The following is a 23,786-nucleotide window of genomic DNA, read 5'->3' as shown; positions in this document are numbered from 1 at the left end:
CCTGCCCACAGCCCCGACCGAACCAACTGACACGGACAGATGCCCTACCACCACCCAGGGACCAGACAGCGGTTTGGTTTTGGTTCCCACGGACAAGCTGCTATACCGGGGGGTCCACTACGCCGTGGCCTCCGTCATCCTAAACCTTACCGAGGTGCACCTACCTGAGTGGTGCCCAAAAGAGACAGAACGCCTCTACCAGGCTCTCCTTCGAGAAATGTTCAGGACATTCTACGAGCTCGATTTTTTGGCTATTTCAATAAGACTTTGCTGTACAGTCTACAACCCAGAGACAACATTAAACCGAAAAGACACAGAAGAGGGATCTGGATCTATGTTTTTACCGGTTTCAACACCAGGGCATCAATGATTAACAGCATGGACAATTATGTAGCACATTTCGGATACCACATTCCATTTTTTTACCAGAGCACCTGACGGATCTGTTCAAAGCAGTACAAAATCCCAGAAACATTACTTCACCCTACAACAACAAAAAACCAGTGTAATACTATGATGTGTGATATTATGTGCTATTATGATTTTGGTGAAGGGTATTGGTTGAGATTTTACATTTTCAGTATTGTATTGATTCCAAATGTATGAATACCATTGGTGTATTTTAATGTTTATCGTGGGTTTAGGTAAGATTTGTGGAAGATTGGCTTTGTGAGAGGGAAAAGGTTTTGCTCCACATTCTGAAAACACCCTGAGACAGAGTGTTTTAATGAGGGAGTGTAGGGTTCGAAAATCCACGGCCGCATTTGAAACACCGTAAGGACAAGAAAACTAACATGGGATCGTTCCATACACTAAATGAACATTTTTGGCCAAGTAAAAGCAGGCTCGGAAAACGTGTGGGCGGATACAGACATTGTGGAGTCTGGCTCACAAGCGAGACCGAGGCACTGGCCAATGGGGGAAAAGTGCATTCTGACAGGCCAATCAGGGGTCGAGTTGGGCCTGAAGTGGGGAAATCTTCAACCAATAAGGACTTCCCGGCCCAGTTTGAAAATGACTTCCCCCCCCCACCCCCCCCTCAAATCAAACTACGAATGTGAGCCATTATCTACCTAATTAATATGGACAATACCTCTGAATCAAAACTATGAATCACTGCAGGAATGGCCCACTGACTCCCAGGACTATAACAAAGGACCCACAGACTTCCAGGCGCCTATGTGCACTGATACAATACCCTGGTCCTCACATCTGCGTGTACCTGTGACATCTTCTGATTAAATATTCAAAGCTATCTCCCCGCCCAAACTTACACAATGGACCACCCACTAGGTTTGAGCGCGAAAAGACCAGAACTGAATTGAATACAAATATAGGACACAGAACCACCAGAAAGACAGTTGTGGAAAGAGAGTTGTGGAGAAAAGCAGTTGTGGAGAAAAACAGTTTGGGGTCAGTTCTTGAAAGGGCTGCTGGCTGTTGGGGGGGGAAGGAGCTGAGAGAGTTTTGCAAACTTTGATTTTGGTCGAGACTAAAAACCCACGAGCCAACCTCGTGGTTGGCAAGTGGCAGCAGGTGCTGCTGTTAGCCCTGAACACACTGGACAGGGTGAGAATAGCCAAAGCATCAGGCTGGGGCATGCAGAGCTGTGCAGACCTGGACACCTGATTCAATAACCTGGATTCACAGCTGTAGTCTGACGATAACCGAGAGGCAGATAGAAGAAACCAACGCAACATCGAAGAGGAAAACCGAACAATAACATAAAACCCACCCCAGAGGGACCCTGAGCTGAAATAAGTGCTACAGAACCCCGGTATCGCCCATACCCCCTCACAGACTCAATTTAGGATAGGAATTGGAAGGAAGGGTGGGAGTGGGAGGTGTGGTTGTGTGTGAGTGGGATGTTTTAACCTCTTGATTTCCCCTTCCCTGTTGCGAGATTTTTCGGGTTGTTGAATGAGATTTTGCCATTACTGCTATTTTATGACCTCTTCCTATGCCCTCTATCTTTGTGTTTGCTATTCTAAATAAACAACATTAGCCATTTTGAACTCTTACCCACTGTGTCTGGTGCCTCATTACTCACCCACCCTCATAAATTGCACGTACAGAACCCAAGGGGAGTGTGGATTCGAACCCACACCCCAAGCTCCCCTTACACAGCCCAGTTTAAGTGGAGTCCGTCCCAATGGAACAGCTCCATCTTTCCCTAGTACTGGTGCCAGTGTCTCATGAATTGAACCCTCTGCCTCCCACACCGCTCTTTCAACCACGCAGTTAAACCTCTAATCGGTTTGTTCCTATGCCAATTTGCACATGGCTCAAGTAGTAATCTAGACATTATTACCTTTGAGATTCTGCTTTTTAATTTGTACCCTAGCTCCTCAAAACTCCATCAGCTGAACCTCATTCCTAGTTCTACCTATGCCGTTGGTTCCTACGTGGACCATGTCAACTGGATCCTCCACTTGCTGCTCCAATTTCTTCTCCGGTCACAAGGAAATGTCCTTAACCCTAGCAATGGGCTTAAAAGTGGAGTGAAAAACTTTCCTCTATGATGGCTTTTGAAGGTTCAAAGCAAAATTAATTTTGGAAATTTCAGTCTAGTTCCCATTTGGGTTGGTGAGTAAAGCAAAAACAGCCTCCAGAATTCAGCATCTGCATCTTTGATAGCTCAATAAGTAATCACAGCATGTAATTGAATCAGACCAGAAGATCCCAGATTTGAGTTAGCTGATCTCACTGCGGTGGTAGTAGAGGTGCTACAAATGGCATGACAGAGTTCCCCTCCTGAATCTGATTGGAAAGTAGATGCATGGACTCAGGATCCTTAAGTTGTTCTGACCCTATAGCTTTATTTACTGCTGACATTAAAATAATGCTGATCAGAAAATGAATGAGGGCAACTGATGCCTGCTAAGCCCTACTCCAACATGCGTTATCAACTTCAAGACAGAAGGGGAGAAAGAGTTGAAAAAAAAGTCCTGTTCTCATTCTGATCACCACCTAGTGACTCCCTCTGGAAAGTGAGTGCATGGACATCAGCAAGTAAAGGATAAGTGCAGCTATGATATCTCACTGTCCTCACTGCACCTCCCCCCTCCCTTACCAAAACCTGCCAACACTAATGGATAGACTTGAGAAATTTGTCCTGCTGGACCCAGGATGTTTAACAGCATGTTGGCACATATCCCACTTATCTATACAAAGTCTCAAAATAAGCAGAATAGCATGCCTCTGATAGTACAAAACTGTTACTGATTTACCAGTCATCAAGATCCACAGTGCGGCCCTGGACAACGTGGACTATTTCCCATACCTCAGGAACCTCTTATCAACAAAAGCAGACATTGATGAGGAGATTCAACACTGCCTCCAGTGCGCGAACACAGCCTTAGGCCGCCTGAGGAAAAGAGTGTTCGAAGACCAGGCCCTCAAATCTACCAACAAGCTCATGGTCTACAGGGCTGTAGTAATGCCCGCCCTCCTGTATGACTCAGAGACATGGACCATGTACAGTAGACACCTCAAGTCACTGGAGAAGTATCACCAACGATGCCGCCGCAAGATTCTGCAAATCCCCTGGGAGAACAGGCGCACCAACATTAGTGTCCTCGACCAGGCCAGCATCCCCAGCATTGAAGCACTGACCACACTTGATCAGCTTCTCTGGGCAGGCCACATTGTCCGCATGCCAGACACGAGACTCCCAAAGCAAGCGCTCTATTCAGAACTCCTTCATGGCAAATGAGCCAAAGGTGGACAGAGGAAATGTTACAAGGACACCCTCAAAGCCTCCCTAATAAAGTGCAACATCCCCACCGACACCTGGGAGTCCCTGGCCAAAGACCGTCCTAAGTGCAGGAAGTGCATCCAGGAGGGCGCTGAGCGCCTCGAGCCTCATCGCCGAGTGCATGCAGAAAACAAGCACAGGCAGCAGAAAGAACGTGCGGCAAACCTGTCCCACCCTCTCTTACCCTCAACAACTGTCTGTCTCACCTTTGGCAGGGACTGTGGCTCTCGTATTAGACTGTTCAGCCACCTAAGGACCTAAGGACTCATTCTATGAGTGGAAGCAAGTCTTCCTCAATTCCGAGGGACTGCCTATGATGATGATGACTGTTACTGAGCAAAATATTGTGTAATTCAGCACTGCATTATTATTTTTCTCTTAAAATAAATTTACCATTAACAATTGGTTAGTGATAGAGCTTTTCAACTAAACAGGCATTCATCCTTAAGAAAAAAGCACATGTGGTTTGACTTTACATAGAAAGATGCAATGGTTGTAGGCCCCTCAACAGTTTCTGTTTCTTCTGGCAGCAGCACGGATAGTTCAGAGTCAGACATCTCAAGTATTTTGGTGGCCGAGCCCTGCAATGTGAAGGAGAAATGAGGAGGAGTAATGACAACATAGCAATCTCATTACACAGTCACATTAGAAAAACTATGGAGCATGGTACAACACAAAAACACCAGTAGACATGCATTTTATACAAATTCTAACTTGACAGGCAGTGTATGAAGGAAAGAATATTCCCTTGTAGGAAAAGGAAATGTCACAATAGTGGGATTAGGCAGTGTGCTCTTCCAGAAGTTCGAATTATTTTTTGATGGACTGTTTGGCAGAACTAGACTCTTCAGTTCATAGCACTCTCTTCTGATTGAAGATGGTGCAAATTCAAGACCCAGCCAAAGCTTTCAGCACATATTCGAGGCTGAAACTAGTGCTGTACTGAGAAAGTGTTGCATTGTTGGACCTGCTGTCCTTCAGATGAGATGTCAAATGGGGGAACAGAAGAGTCAGTTTATGGAGCAAATTTGCTTCAAATTGGGGTGAACAACAAAATTGTGCAAATAGTTAAACTCACCTCTTCGATTTTTATACTATTTATTATTATTTGTGTAGCATAAATTCAAGTTTAATAGGGCTCCAATGGCAGGAGAGCAGCAACCCATGTTGGCCGATATTTCTGGATGTGGGAGCTCCAGGGTGTAAACACTGGTAGGAAGAGTCTCCAGCATATTCATTTAAGCTCCAAGTTACTGAATTTAGTAACATACAGAAGGCAGTTGGGTTTCTTGCAACATACATTCCAACAGGTGGCTACCCCACAATTATTGCTGCTCCGACAAGGTAGGAAGCAGGTATGGGTACTTGACTGAAAAAAGCAAATTAGAAGAAGATACAAAAAAGAATCCTGCTCAGATTAAATGGAATGAAAAATGGCAAAATAGAACTATAGATCAGCAATGGAACTATTTAAACAGAAGTTGGAAGATACAAATCAAGCATACTCCACTAGGAAAAAAGATAATGCATCAAAGGGATGAATAGGTTAGATCAATTTTGAAACTAAAAGCAGCAGTATTTAAGCACTCCAGTGTGCCAGTGCAGCCTTTGGCCGCTGGAAAAGAGTGTTTGAAGACCAGGCCCTCAAAACTGCCACCAAGCCATTGGTCTACAGGGCTGTAGTAATACCCGCCCTCCTGTATGGCTCAGAAACATGCACCATGTACAGTAGACACCTCCAGTCATTGGAGAAATACCACCAACGATGTCTCCGCAAGATCCTACAAATCCCCTGGGAGGACAGACGCACCAACATCAGCGTCCTCGACCAGGCCAACATCCCCAGCATTGAAGCGTAGACCACACTTGCTCCGCTGGGCAGGCCACATAGTTCGTATGCCAGACACGAGACTCCCAAAGCAAGCGCTCTACTCGGAACTCCTTCACAGCAAATGAGCCAAAGGTGGGCAGCGGAAACGTTACAAGGACACCCTCAAAGCCTCCCTGATAAAGTGCAACATCCCCACTGACACTTGGGAGTCTCTGGCAAAGACCACCCTAGGTGGAGGGAGGGCGCTGAGCACCTCGAGTCTCATCGCCGAGAGCATGCAGAAATCAAGCGCAGGCAGCAGAAAGAGCTTGCGGCAAATCAGTCCCACCCACCCCTTCCCTCAACAACTATCTGTCCCACCTGTGACAAAGACTGTGGTTCTCGTATTGGACTATACAGCCACCTAAGAACTCATGTTAAGAATGGAAGCAAGTCTTCCTCGATTCCGTGGGACTGCCTATGATGATGACTAAAATGGAGGTTAGCAAGACCGAGAGGGATTATGAGAGAAAATTAACAAAATTATATTAATTTACCTATAGAAATTTTTCTTACGAAGAATATAGTCAAGGTTGAGTAGAGCAGTCAGGAGATAAAGGAGGCAAAACTTGTACTTTGCCTCAGTATTCAAAGAGCAGGTGGATATTGAGATTGCAGAACCACCAAAGGTGGGCGCAGAACAGTTAGTAGGAGCTATTATTCAAAGAGAGCTGGCACTAAAGTTATTCAAACTTAGGGTAGACACATCATTGTCAGATGTATACCATAATGATTGATGCACATCTCAGGAATACTAGGGAAGAAAAAGAAAAGGCTTTGACTATAACTTACTGGACTGACATATGAGGAGAACCTGGATCAACTGGGCCTTTATATATTGGAGTGTAGAAGGATGAGAGGGGATCTCATAGAAACATATAAGAATCTGACGGGACGGGACAGGTTAGATGCGGGTAGAATGTTCCCGATATTGGGGAAGTCCAGAACCAGGGGACACAGTCTAAGGATAAGGGGTAGGCCATTTAGGACTGAGATAAGGAGAAACTTCTTCACTCAGAGAGTTGTTAACCTGTGGAATTCCCTGTCACAGAGAGTTGTTGATGCCAGTTCATTGGATATATTCAAGTGGGAGTTAGATATGGCCCTTATGGCTAAAGGGATCAAGGGGTATGGAGCGAAAACAGGAATGGGGTACTGAAGGAATGATTAGTCATGATCTTATTGAATGGTGGTGCAGGCTGAAACAGCCGAATGGCCTACACCTGTACCTATTTTCTGTGTTTCTATGAGGACCGAGCTGTGCATGCGCATATAACCTCGTTACTCACTTTCACCTGCCAGTTGTAGAGTGGTCTAATTTAAAGAGAGAATCAACATTATCAGCAGCCATCCATCTTACAAAGCTCTCATGAGTGAAAGAAAAGCTGCCAAGAATTCTAATGGAGGGAGGCCCAGAGCTCCCTGGTTTACTGAGGATGAGCTGGAGGCAGTTGTCTCAGAGGTGGACCACCATTATAAAGACCTCACCCGGGATGGTGGTGGCAAGCCTGCACCACCCCAATATAGAAGCACTTGTGGGAGATTGGTGAGGCCGTGTCCTCAGTGGGCAACATTGTGTGGTATGGAGACCAGTGCAGGAAAAGGTGGAACGATGTGGTTGTGTCAGCAAGAATAAGTAAACATCTTATTGATGTACTCCCGTACTACTCAAAACGTTCTGTGGCCATTGTGTGTGTGTGTGTTGCATGTGCAAAATGGGTAAAGGCTGCAACTTTTATTTCTGCAGAAGAAAAGAACAGCCAACACATCAAAGCAGAGTGGCACAGGAGGAGGCCCACCAGATGTCATCGCGGTAACTAGCATGCATTGACGTTGTGGGTGATCACCACCGTGCCACCACACATGGTGGTGCCGATCCCATCCTAGAGGATGGTAAGTTTAAATGACTCACCGGTGTGACGCTCATGTCATGCAAGGTCATGTAATGTTATGTCAAATGCTTTTTAATGCAGGCTGTCGGCCATTCATGGTGTGATGATGTATCGATGATAGTCCTTGAAGTAAGAATGTGAAATGTGACAATTCTCATCACAGCATGACCAACCCCACCCCCCCAGCTAACCACTTAAATGTTGTCCTGTACACTTGCAGATGATCAATCAAACAGCACTGATGTATGCACCCCATCCACTCTGGCACACAAAGGCAGTGTTTAACACCAGCGCCTTCCACCTCGAAGTCATCAGGAGCCCAACACACCAGCTCCTTCTGCCTCTCGCCCCGCAAAAGATCCCCCATTTCCACCGCATCCATCTTAGTCACCCAGAGACATGAAGACCGGGAGGAAGAGGAGGGAGAAGGCCCAGTATTTGTACCACGAGGTCGAGAAGGTGGAAGAGGAGGCCTGCAGCCTCCTGACATGTGTACCACCTGTGCGGCCAACATCGGTCTCTGGGTCCGACTTTTTGGGCTTTGAATTGGACGAAGCAGGATCAAATGTTGGGAGGCGCAGAAGCGGTGCCGGTAAAGCCACCAAGCTGCATCCACCCAGGATGATGCATTAAGCAGATGAATATGCAGGACAGGTGGCAGCAATGCAGGAAATGGTGCAGTTGTCGAGCACGAGCGTCGACCTAGGTCACGATCTGCTGCAGGCCATGGCTGGGATAACTGCCAGCATCGCCAGCTTTGCAGAGCAGCATACTGGCAGTATGTTGCGGCTCATTAGTGCGGTGGAGCGAAACAGCGACTCTGTAGAGGCCATGCGCCAATCGATGCTTTCAGGCCATGTCATGGAATCCCCCGACGCCACACCAGCGATGCCAGTGTCTTCCATCTCACCCCCTACATTCTCTCCACGACGAACACGACAGCAGTGCTCCGGCTGCCCTCCTGCACAACGTCATGGAGCAGAGGCGGTGAGGGGCAGGGGTGAGGGTCGCCGTGGTGATGGCAGAGCCATGAAGAGGACAATGGGCCTCACATCGCGGGGGGGGCGGGGGGAAGCAAAGAGAGGTGGTGGTAGTGAGTAGAGGGTTGGATGTTGGTGCTAGTGATGTTGTTAAATCTTCTTAATGTTGTTGCTGTTGCTTTACATGTTTCCTTTTGATTGCCAACTTACTGGCTTTTGTAATAATGTTAAAGATTTGGCTTCACGTGTTTGCATGTTCTGTCACTTTGGAATGCTGCACCATTCAATACAGATACATTTTTCAACAACTCTTGACTTTTAGACAATCTGGGGTACATGCTGAGAAACAGACAAATCTCCTTCAAGTGTACAGGTCTCTGAGCAATATCTTGCCGTGCACTTATGATGCGACTCAGGCAATTTAGCAACGTCAAGTAAGGGTCACCAATGCAGGAAGACTGCCTTTGAATCATAGATAGTTGTAGAACTTGGAGGGCAGACATTAAAAGGCTGGCATTCGAGTCCACATTCTCATAGGTGCAATATCGCTGAGCCACACCCCTGACATGACATGTTGTTCAGTGACATCGCAGTCCATTATAGATAGTTTTCCATCTTCTGTACTTGATCTCATGTTGTTCTAAGGATCACATTCTGCCACCTAAGAGAACCTTACAGGATTTAATTCTTTCCTTTTTTTTTTACATTAGCTCATACCATCTGTACACTCACATTGTCTCACGACATCTGTTCTGTCTGCAATGGTTTCTATACCCTTATAGCACATCTCCATGGAGCTTTCAGTGTGTTTCGCACCTCATTCCCGCTTCCTATCCCACACCTGCCCTTCAATGGAGTACTTTTCATTTCCATGTGTAAAGTGTTAATGAGGAGTTTAATTTCCATATGTAAAGTGTCTCTGAGCAGCGTAATTTCCATCTGTGAACACATTCTGTGGGTATTATACGGGTCCAGCATATGTAAGTGAGCCAGGATGTGCAGCATTGGACCACTCTGTGCGATTGCCTCTCCCATCTGATTTACAGCCAGTTCAGAACACCTTTTCCCAGCGGTCGTTCTGGCGGGCAGGAGCAGGATCTTAGAGGATCGTAGCCACCAAAATCGCGTTTTTGCAGACTCCGGCATGGGTGGGCAGTAGGAATTTCCACTGGTGGTACTTCCCCGATTAAACTCCCGCCGGGCAGGACCTGAGCTGCACATCAGCGGTACCTGAGGATTTTCCTCAAATTGTTTTTTTCAGCTGTACCTTGGCGGCACATTGACCAAGTTTGGGGCCTATAATACAGAATGAAATTACTAAGCACTTAGAGGCACATGAGTTAATGAGGACCATCAACACAGAATTCTAAAAGACAGGTTTGTGCCTGACAAACATTAAATAATTATTTGAAGAAATAACAGATGATAGATAAAAGAAATCTGATGGAGATGATTTGCATGGATTTTCAAAAACGCTTGATAATAAACCACATAAGAGATGAATGGCAAAGATAAGAGCACATGGATAAACAGATTGTTGGAGGATCGAAAGAACACCTGAATGATTCCAGGGCTTAGAGAGTTAAATTATGAGGACAAGTTGCATAAACTTGTCTTGTATTCCCTCGAGTACAGAAGATTGAGGGGTGATCAGATCGAGGTGTTTACAATGTCAAAAGGATTCAACAGAGTGGATACAGAGGCCATAATCTTTACCTGAGCATCAGGGCAGGTGCATCCGGAGCGGGCCACAATCCCAAACTTTTCAACAGCGCGTCCTTCACTGCGCATTTAGCTCAATTGCATCAATTGACAGGGTCATGCGGGTTTCCTGGTCCAATTAAATGGAGCGGGTCGGATGAAGGGTCATCGACCCGAAACGTTAACTCTGCTCTCTCTCCACAGATGCTGCCTGACTTGCTGAGATTTCCAGCATTTTCTGTTTTTATTACGTCACCGATGACTCGTTTTCAGCACGGATATTTAAAGCAGCCTTGCACATATCTCAGTTGAAGGTTGTTATAGGAGAGATCAAGGTGTTTGGGAGAGCTACAAATTGCTGCATAATATTGAGCTTTCTGTGGGTTATGGAGACACACAGACAGAAGGCTGTGCTAAGATTCCCTGATGCCTCCCTGGAAGTGCTGGTCCAGGGAATCAGAGCAGGCAGTTAGGTCCTCTTCTCTGCGGATGATCTCAAAAGAACAGCCAAAAACACTAAGGGGGCATGGCTGGAGATCGTGGAAGAGGTCAGCAGCAGGGATTTAGTGAGGCAGACGTGGATCCAGTGCCCGAAAATATTTATTGATCTCATGAGGTCAGGAAAGGTGAGTGCAATGCCACATTCACCTACATCCTGATGTGCGTGTCACCCTAACCCCATCACTCTGCCTTCCCAACCTTAGATGCAGGAAGAATGTTCCTGATGTTGGGGAAGTCCAGAACCAGGGGACACAGTCTTAGGATAAGGGCTAGGCCATTTAGGACTGAGATGAGGAGAAACTTCTTCACTCAGAGAGTTGTTAACCTGTGGATTTCCCTGCCGCAGAGAGCTGTTGATGCCAGTTCATTGGATATATTCAAAAGGGAGTTAGATATGGCCCTTAAGGCTAAAGGGATCAAGGGATATGGAGAGAAAGCAGAAAAGGGGTACTGAGGGAATGATCAGCCATGGTCTTATTGAATGGTGGTGCAGGCTCGAAGGGCCGAATGGCCTACTCCTGCACCTATTTTCTATGTTTCTATGTTATGTTTCATCACTCTGCCTACTCTTGCATATCAGTCCTCACACCACCAGCAGGTGCACCATCCCTCTCTGTCTATGCACCTACTCACATCCCCATCTGACTAACCACCAGTGACACTCACCCTCATCCTAATGCAATCATAGCAAGTAACACCACAGAAGGAGGCCATTTGGCAAAGTCATGCCACTCCCTCACAGTCACCCTCTACTGATGAAGCCCATCCATTCCCTACACTCATTCTATCACTCTTAATCAAAGTTCTCTTCTTCCCTGGCTTGCAGGAGAAGAGCGCCCAGAACAACAGGGGGAGGGAAAGAACTGGAGGTGGCCCACCAATATTCACCAATTTGACTACAGCAGAAGAGAAGGTGCTAGAAATCTTGAGTTGTAGAGCTGCTGGCAGTGGGTAACGAAGAAAGGGGGACATCTCAGCAACCTGGTGACAGAATTAAATATATAGCCACATGGCATACAGCAGTCACTCATGGCGCTTGATGCAAAACACTTACTTTTAAACAATGTCTATTGGAAGCTTCTTGTTATCATATTTTATGCTGCTGATAGAGGGAAAATTTAAGAAAAAAACCTGTGTCAATATAAACAGCTGGGCCAATTAATTAGAAACCTTTCCCTCCCTTCTGCCTGCTGCCTCCCCCTCCCCCAACCCCGGCAGCATTCAGCACACTTAAACATAAAAGGTAAAACTATAAAACTGACACGTCTGCCTACAAGTCACATTGGTGTACACCAGGATTAATTTTGTTATATCTCTGTAACTTCCTCCAGCCATGCAACCCTCCGAGATCTCCGTTTTCCTCCAATTCTTAACCCTTGCGCATTCCCGATTTCCATCACCCCACTATAGGCGGCGAGGGTTGGCAACTCTGGTTGGATGTTTTCCTGGAGGTTTCATCACATCCCTTCCCACCTCCAACGGCGCAATCTACGATCTCTAAAAAAATCCTGCCATTCTTGCAGAGTTCTGTCATGTTTCCATGGGGAAGTGAATGATCTCGATTGCTCTTGCATTCGAAAATTGCTTTATGCATCTGTGCAAATCTGATTCAATAACATTATAATGTTCCCATGGCAGCCTGGAACGACCCACTGAATAAAATTTCAGCACTGTCAAATCAGTACTCCATGTTGAACACTTGGTGGATGCACTGAGGAAAGCATGGGCACAGAATGTACTCTGTTTTGGAGGGGTTTCAATATGCAATATTGACTAGGTAGTACCATAACTGATGGAGCTGGCAGAGTCATAAAGGATATAGCTGTCAGACTAGGCCTGCATCAACTGGTGAACCAACAGAAGGGAGTAACCGACATGACCTCATTTTCAGCAACCTATCTGTTGGCGATACATCTGTCTGCAGGAGTGATCACCGCACAGACAAAATCTCATGTTTGCAGTAAGAACAGACACCTTCTTGTATTGTGCCACTATCAAGGTTCTGCTAACTAGGACAGAGCAAAGACAGATCTGCCAATCTAAAAGTGGGAATCCATGAGGCATTGTGGGCCAAGAGCAGTACAATGTATAAGTTTATGACCTGACAATTCCCTAATCCCTCCATTAACATCATGTCAGAGACCAACCCTAGTTTAATGGGGAGCATGGAAGAGTGTTTCAGGTCCAGTACCAGGAATACTTTAGAATAAGGTATCAAACCAGTGAAGCTACAACACAGGACCACATACATGCTAAACATAAAAAGCACAAGGTTATGGGTACCACAACCAATGGCCTTTAACAAAGTTTTGCAATCCTATCAGGCAAGAATGCTGATGGGCAACCGTGTAACTAAGGGGAGGATTAGGTTTCCTGAACATCCCGATCCTCAAGTAAGACAGAGCCACGCACATTAGTAAAAGACAAGGCTGAAAGGTCCACAAACACTTTCAGCCAAAAGTGTCAAATGGACAGTCCTACTCGGCCCCCATCAGATGCTAGTGTCCAGTCAATTTAGTTCATTCCATGTGAAATCCAGAAGTGGCTGAGTGCACTGGACCCAGTGGGGCCAAAATTCAGGATCCCGATAAGGCTCGTTACCGCCAGAATGCGGCGGTCAGGCGGCGGAATCTAATGGCCGCCAACTTCTGGTTGAATGGTCGCCGACAGCCAAATTCAGCAGGGGAAGGTTTTCTGGCAGTCCCCACTTAGGCCCCGCCGCTGCCAAGCGGCCGTAAGTGCATCATCAGTGCGCGGACTGCCGGGACCCCCCACCTCCATCGATATTCAGGCTGAAAAATCTAATGCCCGCTGAGCGGTGCCCCTGACAGCTTGTGCACCTTTCATTCTCTTGGTCAGCCCTGGCTGTGCGGCAGCCATTAAAGGCAAGGGCCCAATGCCGCAGCCATTTTATTTTTTTTGCCTACGGACTTCCATGCCGCCTGGTTCGGCCAGGCCGCCAACAGGAAGCCTGGTACCCACTCGAGTGCCAGGCCGCTGACCCAGCCGAAACCCTCCCTGCTGGCCAGTGGCCGATCCTAAAGATTCATTGATTCTCTCCCCTTTAAAAGAGGGGAGAGACACAGTGATGCAGATGCACAATGACATCATCACCGCTCCGCTGCTGAGAGTGACAGCAACAGAGAATCCATCCCACCTCCACTTCTGCCCCTCACCAGCACTTACTGCCGCAGTTCCACCCCCATTATGACTGACTTCCTGGTGGTTTAAAAAAAGACAAAGAACTGAATATTGATCAAGAGTCGATCTCTTCCAAGACAGCGATAAAACCACTGAAAAAACGGTAAGTGCGCCAGTTTGCTGGCGGGCCTGAATTTCGGGCTCCAGTGTTAAAGGTCAGGAGTACTGACAACATCTCAGCTGTACAGCTCAAAGACCTGCACAGCAAAATTGCTTCCCCTTCCGATGTCCACTATGCTTCGTGGGTTGTAAACCAGGCTTCAGTCCACTAGCAGGGCGAAAATTAAAGGGGCGGTGCGACACCAACATTTTTTTAAAATGGCCGATCTACCGGTCGCGGCCTTGCCCTCTTCAAATCGTGGGGTCCAAGCTGCGATGTTGCAGACCGGCACTCCACTTCTGTGCCGGGCTGCTGCCACAGCACCCTACTCCCCAGTGATGCAGTGGTGGCCCCTTCTTCCCAATGCAGAGTCCGCAGCATGCCTTCCCCTTTAGCGGAAGGGGAGGTCCCTGTGCTCCCATCAGCGCTACAGGCCTCGCCGCACAGCACTGGAAAATTCCCAGCGTTACCGCCCCAGTCCCGTTCCCGAGAGGAAGTGGAGTGCAGACATTGCGCTCCACTTCCTTTGGGGGCGGTAAGCCCAATTTAGCTGTCCCGCCTCACAGCTGCTTTGGGGGCGGTATCGAATTTCGCCCCCGAGGTGTTTTTTTTCAATATTGTGAACTCCTCGCTTTTGTTGTCGCTGCTTTGCATTGCCACTACAATGGTTCTTACTTCCTGCTTTAGATCTAGCTCTGCAAGCTGTTGTAATATGGCCTTACTTCGAGCAGTGAAAACACTTTGGGCTGAAATTGCCCTGCGCCCCAAACGCACAATTTGAATTATATGATGAATTAGCGCCCGACGAAATGGGTTTCTAAATTGGGGACTTAGTTTAAAAAAAATGGAGCGGGGCTGTATTGGATGCACAAATGGCCTCCGCAGGGCACTGCTAATGACTGTGCACCCAATTTCACCTGAGTATCACTGAGTGATAACAAGGCAGCTGGTCATTGGCCTTCTTAAAGGGGATGTCATTTCATGTAAGTTCTGGTCATACTCATCATTGCAACTCTGTAGTTACTCTGGAAGAAGATCGGTCATGGCAGCTGGGTGAGGCTCCACAAGGACCACTAGATTTTCTGACCTGGAATTAAGACACACTGGTGGGGGCAGTGGAGGCCAGGAGGCAGATACTTTTTGTTGTGTATGCAATAACTGTTAGACTGAGTACTGTTTAACTCCAAGAGGTATGACCTTGTGTTATATATGTAAACTTGTATTTACTCTGTACAGCCACCAGAGGGCTCATCCACTGGAGTCGCAAGTGATCCCATAATCCCTTGGGAGCACAGGTATTTAAGGAGGTTTCAGAGGTTGGAGAGGCACTCTGGAGACCTGTAATAAAAGACTAAGGTCACACTTTACTTTAAGCTCATTGTTCAGTCTGACTCTTTCTCCATACATTACAATTGGAGACGAGATACAGATAGCGAACCCAAAGATGCAGAGAACAGTGGGCATCCTGGAGAAATTCTCGGAGGGAGCTGATTGGGAAACTTTTGTGGAGCGACTCGACCAATACGTCGTGGCCAGTGAGCTAGATGGGGAAGAGAACGCTGCCAAACGAAGGGCGATCCTCCTCACCGTCTGTGGGGCACCAACGTATGACCTCATGAAGAATCTGCTCACTCCAGCGAAACACACGGAGAAATCATACAACGATTTGTGCACACTGGTCTGAGAGCATTTGAACCCGAAGGAAAGTCTTCTGATGGCGAGGTACCAGTTCTACACCTAAAAAGGGTCTGAAGGGCAGGAAGTGGCGAGTTATGTCGCCGAGCTAAGACGCCTTGCAGGATATTGCGAATTTGAAGGACATTTGGAGCACAAGCTCAGAGACTTTTTCATACTTGGCATTGGCCAAGAAACCATACTTCGCAAACTTTTGACTGTAGAGACCCCAACCTTGAGTAAGGCCATAGCGATAGCCCAGGCGTTCATTGCCACCAGTGACAATACGAAGCAAATCCCTCAGCACACAAGTGCTGCCACAAGTACTGTGAATAAAGTGATGTTGTTTTCGAATCGTCACATACAGGGCAGGTCACACATAACAGCAGCTACACGTCCGCAGATGTCTCGGAGTCCATCATCAAGGGTGATGAATGCAAGGCCATTAACACCTTGTTGGCGCTGCGGGGGTGATCATCGTTTCCATTCATGCTGATTCAAAGAGTACGTTTGCAAGGGCTTTGGAACAATGGGACACCTCCAATGAGTGTGCAGGCGAGCTGCTAAGTCTGCTAAACCTGCAAACCACCATGTTAAAGAGGAAGGCAAATCCACAGAGGATCACTATGAACCAGAGCCTCAGATAGAGGAGGCAGAGGTACATGGGGTGCACACATTCAGTACGAATTGTCCCCCGATAATGCTGAATGTTGAACTAAATGGACTCCTGGTATCAATGAAGCTGGACAGGGGCACGAGCCAGTCCATCATGGGCAAAAGGACTTTCAAAAGGTTGTGGTGCAACAAGGCCTCAAGGCCAGTCTTAACTCCAGTTCGCACGAGACTAAGAACTTACAATAAAGAACTGATTCCTGTAGTCGGCAGTGCTACCGTAAAGGTCTCCTACGATGGAGCGGTGCACAAGCTACCACTCTGGGTGGTACCGGGCGATGGTCCCACGCTGCTCGGCAGGAGTTGGCTGAGAAAGATACGCTGGAACTGGGATGACGTCCGAGCGCTATCGCTCGCTGACGACACTTAGTGTGCCCAGGTCTTAAACAAATTTCCTTCGCTGTTCGAATAAGGCATCGGGAAATTCCAAGGAGCAAAAGTGCAGATCCACCTAATTCCGGGGGCGCGACCCATCCATCACAAGGCGACAGCAGTACCGTACATGATGAGAGAAAGGATAGAGATTGAGCTAGACCGGCTGCAACGAGAGGGCATCATTTCACCGATCGAGTTCAGCGAGTGGGCCAGTCCTATTGTCCCAGTCCTCAAGGGAGACGGCACCGTCAGAATCTGTGGCGGTTACAAAGTAACTATCAATCGTTTCTCCCTGCAGGACCAATACCCGCTACCAAAAGCCGACGACCTCTTTGCAACGCTGGCGGGAGGAAAGACATTCACGAAGCTGGATCTGACTTCAGCCTACATGATGCAGGAACTGGAGGAATCATCGAAGGCCCTCACCTGCATCAACACGCACAAAGGTCTTTTTGTTTATAACAGATGCCCCTTTGGAATACGATCAGCGGCGGCAATATTCCAGAGAAACATGGAGAGCTTACTGAAGTCGGTTTCGCACACTGTGGTCTTCCACGACGACAGGTCGGAACAGTCGAGCAGAACGTGGAGAAGGTTTTAAATCAACTCAACCGCGTGGGGCTCAGGTTAAAACGCTCGAAGTGCATTTTCCTGACACCTGAAGTGGAGTTCCTGGGAAGGAGGATTGTGGCGGACGGCATCAGGCCCATCAAAGCAAAGACGGAGGCAATCGAGAACGCACCGAGGCCACAGAACGTGACAGAGCTGCGGTCGTTTCTGGGACTCCTGAACTACTTTGGTAACTTCTTACCGGGTCTCAGCACACTGCTAGAACCACTGCATGTCTTACTATGAAAAGGGGATGAATGGGCTTGGAGCAAAAGCCAAGAAAATGCCTTTGTAAAAGCGAGAAGATTGTTATGCTCAAACAAATTGCTTGTGTTGTATGATCCATGTCAGCGTTTGGTACTAGCATGTGATGCTTCGGCATATGGCGTCGGGTGTGTATTGCAACAAGCTAATGATTTCCGGAAACTGCAACCGGTTGCTTATGCATCCAGGAGTCTGTCTAAGGCTGAGAGAGCCTACAGCATGATTGAGAAAGAAGCGTTAGCGTATGTCTATGGGGTAAAGAAAATGCATCAATACTTGTATGAGCTAAAATTCGAATTGGAAACTGACCATAAGCCACTTATATCCCTGTTCTCCAAGAGTAAAGGGATAAATACCAATGCATCGGCCCGCATCCAGAGATGGGCGCTCACATTGTCCACATACAACTACGCCATCCGCCACAGGCCAGGCACAGAAAACTATGCTGATGCTCTCAGTAGGCTGCCATTGCCCATCACGGGGATGGAAATGGCGCAGCCTGCAGATCTAGCCATGGTTATGGAAGAATTTGAGAGTGAGCAATCACCAGTCACTGCCAGGCAGATCAAAACCTGGACAAGTCAGGACCCCTTATTATCTCTAGTCAAAAGCTGTGTGCTTCACGGGAGCTGGTCCAGTGTCCCAGTGGAAATGCAGGAAGAGATAAAGCTGTCCCAGCGGCGCAAAGATGAAATGTTGATACAGGCAGACTGCCTTTTGTGGGGCAATCGAGTAGCGGTTCCCAAGAAGGGCAGAGAGACACCATCATCAATGATCTCCACAGTACCCACACAGGCATTGTAATGATGAAAGCGATAGCCAGATCCCACGTGTGGTGGCCCAGTATCGATGCAGACTTAGAGTCTTGCATTCACAAATGTAATACATGCTCGCAGTTAAGCAATATATCCAGGGAGGCGCCGCTAAGTTTATGGTCTTGGATCTCCAAACCGTGGTCTAGGGTACATGTCAACTATGCAGGCTCGTTCTTGGGTAAAATGTTCCTCGTGGTTGTAGACGCGTAATCCAAGTGGATTGAATGTGAGATAATGTCGGCTAGCACCTCCGCTGCCACTACTGAAAGCCTGTGGGCCATGTTTGCCACACATGGCCTACCCGATGTCGTGGTGTGCGACAACGGGCCATGTTTTACCAGTGCTGAGTTCAAAGAATTCATGACCCGTAACGGGATTAAACATGTCACATCTGCCCCGTTTAAACCAGCGTCCAATGGTCAGGCAGAGAGAGCAGTGTAAACCATCAAGCAAGGCTTGAAGAGGGTAACTGATGGCTCGCTGCAGATTCGCCTATCCCGAGTCCTGCTTAGCTACCGTACGAGACCCCACTCACTCACTGAGATCCCACCTGCTGAACTGCTCATGAAAAGAGTACTTAAGACAAGGCTCTCGTTAGTTCACCCTGATCTATATGAACAGGTAGAGAGCAGGCGGCTTCAACAAAGTGCATAGCATGATAGCGCAAATGTGTCACGCGTGATTGAAATCAATGATCCTGTACTTGTATTGAATTATGGACCCAAATGGCTTCCCGACATTATCGTGGCCAAAGAGGGGAGCAGGGTGTTTCGGGTCAAACTTTTAAATGGACTCATTCACCGCAAACACTTGGACCAAATCAAACTCAGATTTACGGAGCAACCCACCTTGGACCCTACCTTTTTTGATCCCCCAACATACACACCAGTAGCAACCGGCACCACGGTTGACCACGAAGCAGAACCCATCATCCACAGTAGCCTAGCAATACCCAACACATCAGACAACCCAGCAAGGCCAGCTGCATAGCAGCCCAGCGAGGGCCCAACAAATGATTCAACAATATCAGCTTTCACACCAAGACAATCAACCAGGGCAAGAAGGGCCCCAGATCGACTCACATTGTAAATAGTTACACTATTGTTGTTATATATGTAAACTCAGTGTTGTTTTATATGTAAACTTGTATTTACTCTGTACAGCCACCAGAGGACTCATCCCCTGGAGTCCCAAGGGATCCCATAATCCCTTGGGAACACAGGTATTTGAGGGGGCTTCACAGGTTGGCGAGGCACTCTGGGGACCTGCAATAAAAGACTAAGGTCACACTTTACTTTGAGCTCACAGTGTTTAGTCTGACTCTTTCTCCATACACTACACCTTGGTTCTGCTTTATTAAGGCCCAAAGTGACTAATATACAAAATAGCTGGCCTTTTATACTTGGGCTGCACACACGTGCGTGCAGCCCAATGGCCTCCAACAGTGACGCCATCTAGTGGCTAATGATCCCAAAAGTACATACATGACACTTTTCCCTCCATTTGGGAGGCCTGCTCCCCATGTCTTCTGAGCCATCTGGGCAGAGATGGCTGCCGAGATCTTGGGCACCTCAGCCACAGACCAGATGCAAACACGGTGCAGAAAGAAGTTCAATGACCTCAGTCATGTGGTCAAAGTTTCACAACTCTTACATTGCAGCCTCTGAGCCTCTGTTTCCACAACTCCTACATACCAGCCTCTCTGCACACTGCAAATCAGCACTTGGGGTAGAATGCAGCCACAAACCATCCGTGCCCACTCACACTCATTGCCTCAATTCATCCTTTGCTTACAATCACAGCTCTTTAAGCTGGCCAAGCATTTCTTCCACATACATAACTGGACTCTGACTCACCAAGCTTCCTTTCTTTTGTAGGTCAAGGTGGCACATAAGAGAATGCAGCAGCAAAAGACAGGAGGGGCAAAGCTGAACTGCGCCACCTAACTGATGTGGAGGAGCGAGTACTGCGCCTTATAGGCCTGCAAGTGGTCAACCCCGTGGCTGTGGGGAACTTCAAGCCCACTGGGGCAACATTGGTAACCCCTTCTTCTCATCCCAACTGCCTGTTAAAGCAGAAGGCCTTATCACTTTCCACATCTACATTCTGTCTGCCTTTCTTCCTGAATGCATGCTGCCCTTTCCTCACATTAACGTGACTCTTATGCCATTTATGTTTTCAGACAATGCCCCGGCCGCTGAGCATCCTGTGTCTGAGCGCCCCCCGCCCCCTCCACCCCGCAAACTTGTCTACAGGGAGAAGAAATGGGAGGGCTGGTGAGGCGGTGGAGGAGGCCCCAAGCACTGCGTCATTACATCTCTCACCCACAGGCACCAGTTCAGATACTGGCACTATGCGGTCCTGCGAGGTTAGGTTAGTAGAGGGATCTGCACTGGATGATGCACCAGGGCCTAGCGGGCTGTAGCAGGGATAAGGGAAAAGGGAAGCTCGGGAGCCAGCTCCCCGGAGGGCGAGTTCGCATGCGAGTTTTGCTCCACAGGACTCAGATGAGGACCTCGAAGTGGAGGCGATCGAACAAAGAGTGATGGCCTTGAACTCTGAAATGATGGGGGCAATGGAAAGAGTACTCGAGAGCCTGTCGCGTGACAAGGAGCGTGAAGGAGTCCGATTCTCGCATTGTACACAGCTCTACGCACACCATGGAGCCCATCATTGCCAGTGTGCAGACGATGGTGGACTCCCAGAGAGACCATGCAGATCCAGACATCATGACACGTGTCATGGGCGATGTAGCAGCTTCCATTGCGGATTAGGTGAAAGCAACGCAACATCTTGCTGCTGCAACAGAGTCAATGGTTGCTTGCATGGATGCTCAGCCTGCTCTTATGCAGTCTCAGCATGATGCCATGCAACATCTTGCTGATGTCATGTAGTCTCAACTGCATGCCACTGAAGCCTTGATTGCTGCCATCGCCTCTGGGCCCATCAGCCGACCGGGGATCAGATGGTGTCGCAGCAGTCCAGCAATCTGTGCTCCATCAGATTGGTGGTAATGCTGAGGTGCTGCCGCGGGGGAAGTCTCACTGGGTCAGTGGAGAAGGAATCTGCTGTCGTCTCTCAGGATGACAGCATTCCTGATCCCACCACTGCCAATCCGCCATTCCAACTGTCAATGGTTGTCGCCCAGACTGCCGCCGCCAAGCCTGAGGTGGTACAGTCTTCAGCTGGGACTTCCAGGCCCAGAGATGGACAAGAACCAGGAAGTGGGCTGGAAATCAGTGAAAACGGGATCTAATGAGACAGTCGCGGACCTCCGTTGCAGGATCGTGATGGTGTCAGTGCCTCCTCTGTGGCGGCTGTTCCTCCTCCTGTAGCTTCTCCTCCTCCTGAGGTACAATGGCCATGCCTGGAGGCAATGGTTGTGCCCTCATAATGGCCAGATTGTGAAGCCTGCAGCAGACGATGACGAATAGGGATACCTGGTCAGGCAAGTACTGCAGGACGCCTCCTGAGCGGTCAAGGCAGCGGAACTATTGCTTGAGCACTCCGATGGTCTGCTTAATTATGTTCCTGGCGGCAGCATGGCTCTCACTGTAAGAGTGCTGGCCAGGAGTGGTTGAGCTATGGAGGGGAGTCATGAGCCAGGGGCATAGCGAGTAGCCCTCGTCTCCGAGGAGTCAACCGCGAGGTTCATTTGGGGCTGGAACAGAGCTGGCATACAGGTCTGGCGCAGGATGAAGGCATTGTAGCTGCTGCCAGGATAACATGCATTCACAGCCATTATTCGGCGTTTGTGGTCGCATACCAACTGCACATTGAGTGAGTGGTATCCTTTTCGGTTCCGAAAGATCTCAGGATTGTGGTGCAGTGCCCTCAAAGCGACGTGGCTGCAGTCTATGGCACCCTGCAGCATGGGGAAGCCCGCTATCCTGACAAAGCCAGTTGAATGTTCCAGCTGCCTCTCTGGTCATGGGAAATATGTTATGTTTGTGGTGTATGAAATGATACAATGAACTCCGTACTGTGAGCCAGTGAGTAGGTGTAACCTGGTCAGTCTTTAATGGCTTCCAGAAGTCAAGATACAAAGATGAAGTTCAGGTTATATACCGGGCCCAGCACGAGTGTACATATGACTCTAGGGCCTCCAACGGTAGTGCCCCCTGTTGGTGGGCAGACCTTATGTACATACATTACATCATTCCCTCCCCAGTTCTTGGCACAAGTCCGTATTACAAGTTCAGATGGTCCGGAGCCCTTCGCTCCCTGGTTGACCGTCTCAGTACAATCGCAGTGCTTTCCAAGTCTCTCACGACTTGGGGCTGGGCGTTGACCACAGTGGGTTCTTCTGATGGCTGGACATGAGTTAGATGGTCGTTTAAGCTCGCGGTGTCTTCTTCCAACTGTTCCGGTTCGTCAGTGTGTCTTAGCTTGATTTGATCAATGTGTTTCCTGCACATCTGCCCATTCTTGAGCTTAACCATATACACCCGGTTACCCTCCTTATCCATAACATTGCCCAGGGACCACTTGGGCCCTTGATCATGGTTAAATACATACACTGGGTCATTTACAGATATGTCGCGTGACACTGCGGCGCGGTCCTGATACCACTACTGGCGTCGCTGTCGGGTTTCAACATGATGGTTAAGGTCAGGATGGACTAGAGAGAGCCTGGTTTTGAGGCCTATCTTCATCAATAGTTCCGCAAGCCGGACCCCGGTGAGCGTGTGCGGCCTTGTCCTGTAACTGAGCTGTATGCGTGACAGGCATGTCTGCAAGGAACCGTGAGTTACGCGTTTCAGGCTCTGCTTGATGGTTTGAACTGCCGGCTCCGCTTGACCATTGGACGCGGGTTTGAACGGGGCTGACCTCTCATGTTTTATGCCGTTGCATTTCATGAATTCTTGAAACTCCAGTCTCGTGAAACACGGTCCATTGTCGCTGACAACGATGTCTGGCAGACCATGTGTGGCAATGGCAAACATGGCTCTCAGGTTCTCAAATGGTGGTAGTGGAAGTGCTGGATGACATGATCACACATTCTATCCATTTGGAGTACGCATCCACCACCATAAAAAACATTTTACCGAGGAAGGGGCCTGTAAAGTCGATGTGGATTCTAGACCACGGTTTGGATGGCCATGACCAGAGACTGAGCGGAGCTTCCTTTGGGGCATTGCTTAACTGCATAGAAACATAGAAAATAGGTGCAGGAGTAGGCCATTCAGCCCTTCTAGCCTGCACCGCCATTCAATGAGTTCATGGCTGAACATGCAACTTCAGTACCCCATTCCTGCTTTCTCGCCATACCCCTTGATCCCCCTAGTAGAAAGGACTTCATCTAACTCCCTTTTGAATATATTTAGTGAATTGGCCTCAACAACTTTCTATGGTAGAGAATTCCACAGGTTCAC

At 48.2% G+C, this 23,786-nt stretch overlaps 1 protein-coding gene across 1 annotated transcript in view; it reads right to left on the bottom strand.

Annotated features, from left to right (window-relative positions):
* Positions 1–23,786, bottom strand: part of axdnd1 (axonemal dynein light chain domain containing 1) — a gene marked incomplete at its 5' end in the record, with an annotated part of 368,202 nt that overhangs the window by 100,884 nt on the left and 243,532 nt on the right. The window contains one exon of the mRNA XM_070887184.1: positions 4,234–4,338. Within this exon, the coding sequence (XP_070743285.1) occupies positions 4,234–4,338 (105 nt within the window). The remainder of the gene's footprint in view (positions 1–4,233; positions 4,339–23,786) is intronic.

The sequence above is a fragment of the Pristiophorus japonicus genome, chromosome 8 (genome assembly GCF_044704955.1).
Source record: "Pristiophorus japonicus isolate sPriJap1 chromosome 8, sPriJap1.hap1, whole genome shotgun sequence".
In the NCBI taxonomy this organism is placed as follows: Eukaryota; Metazoa; Chordata; class Chondrichthyes; family Pristiophoridae; genus Pristiophorus; species Pristiophorus japonicus.
The sequence above is the reverse complement of the archived record's forward strand: the minus strand, read 5'-3'. Positions and strand labels throughout refer to the sequence as shown.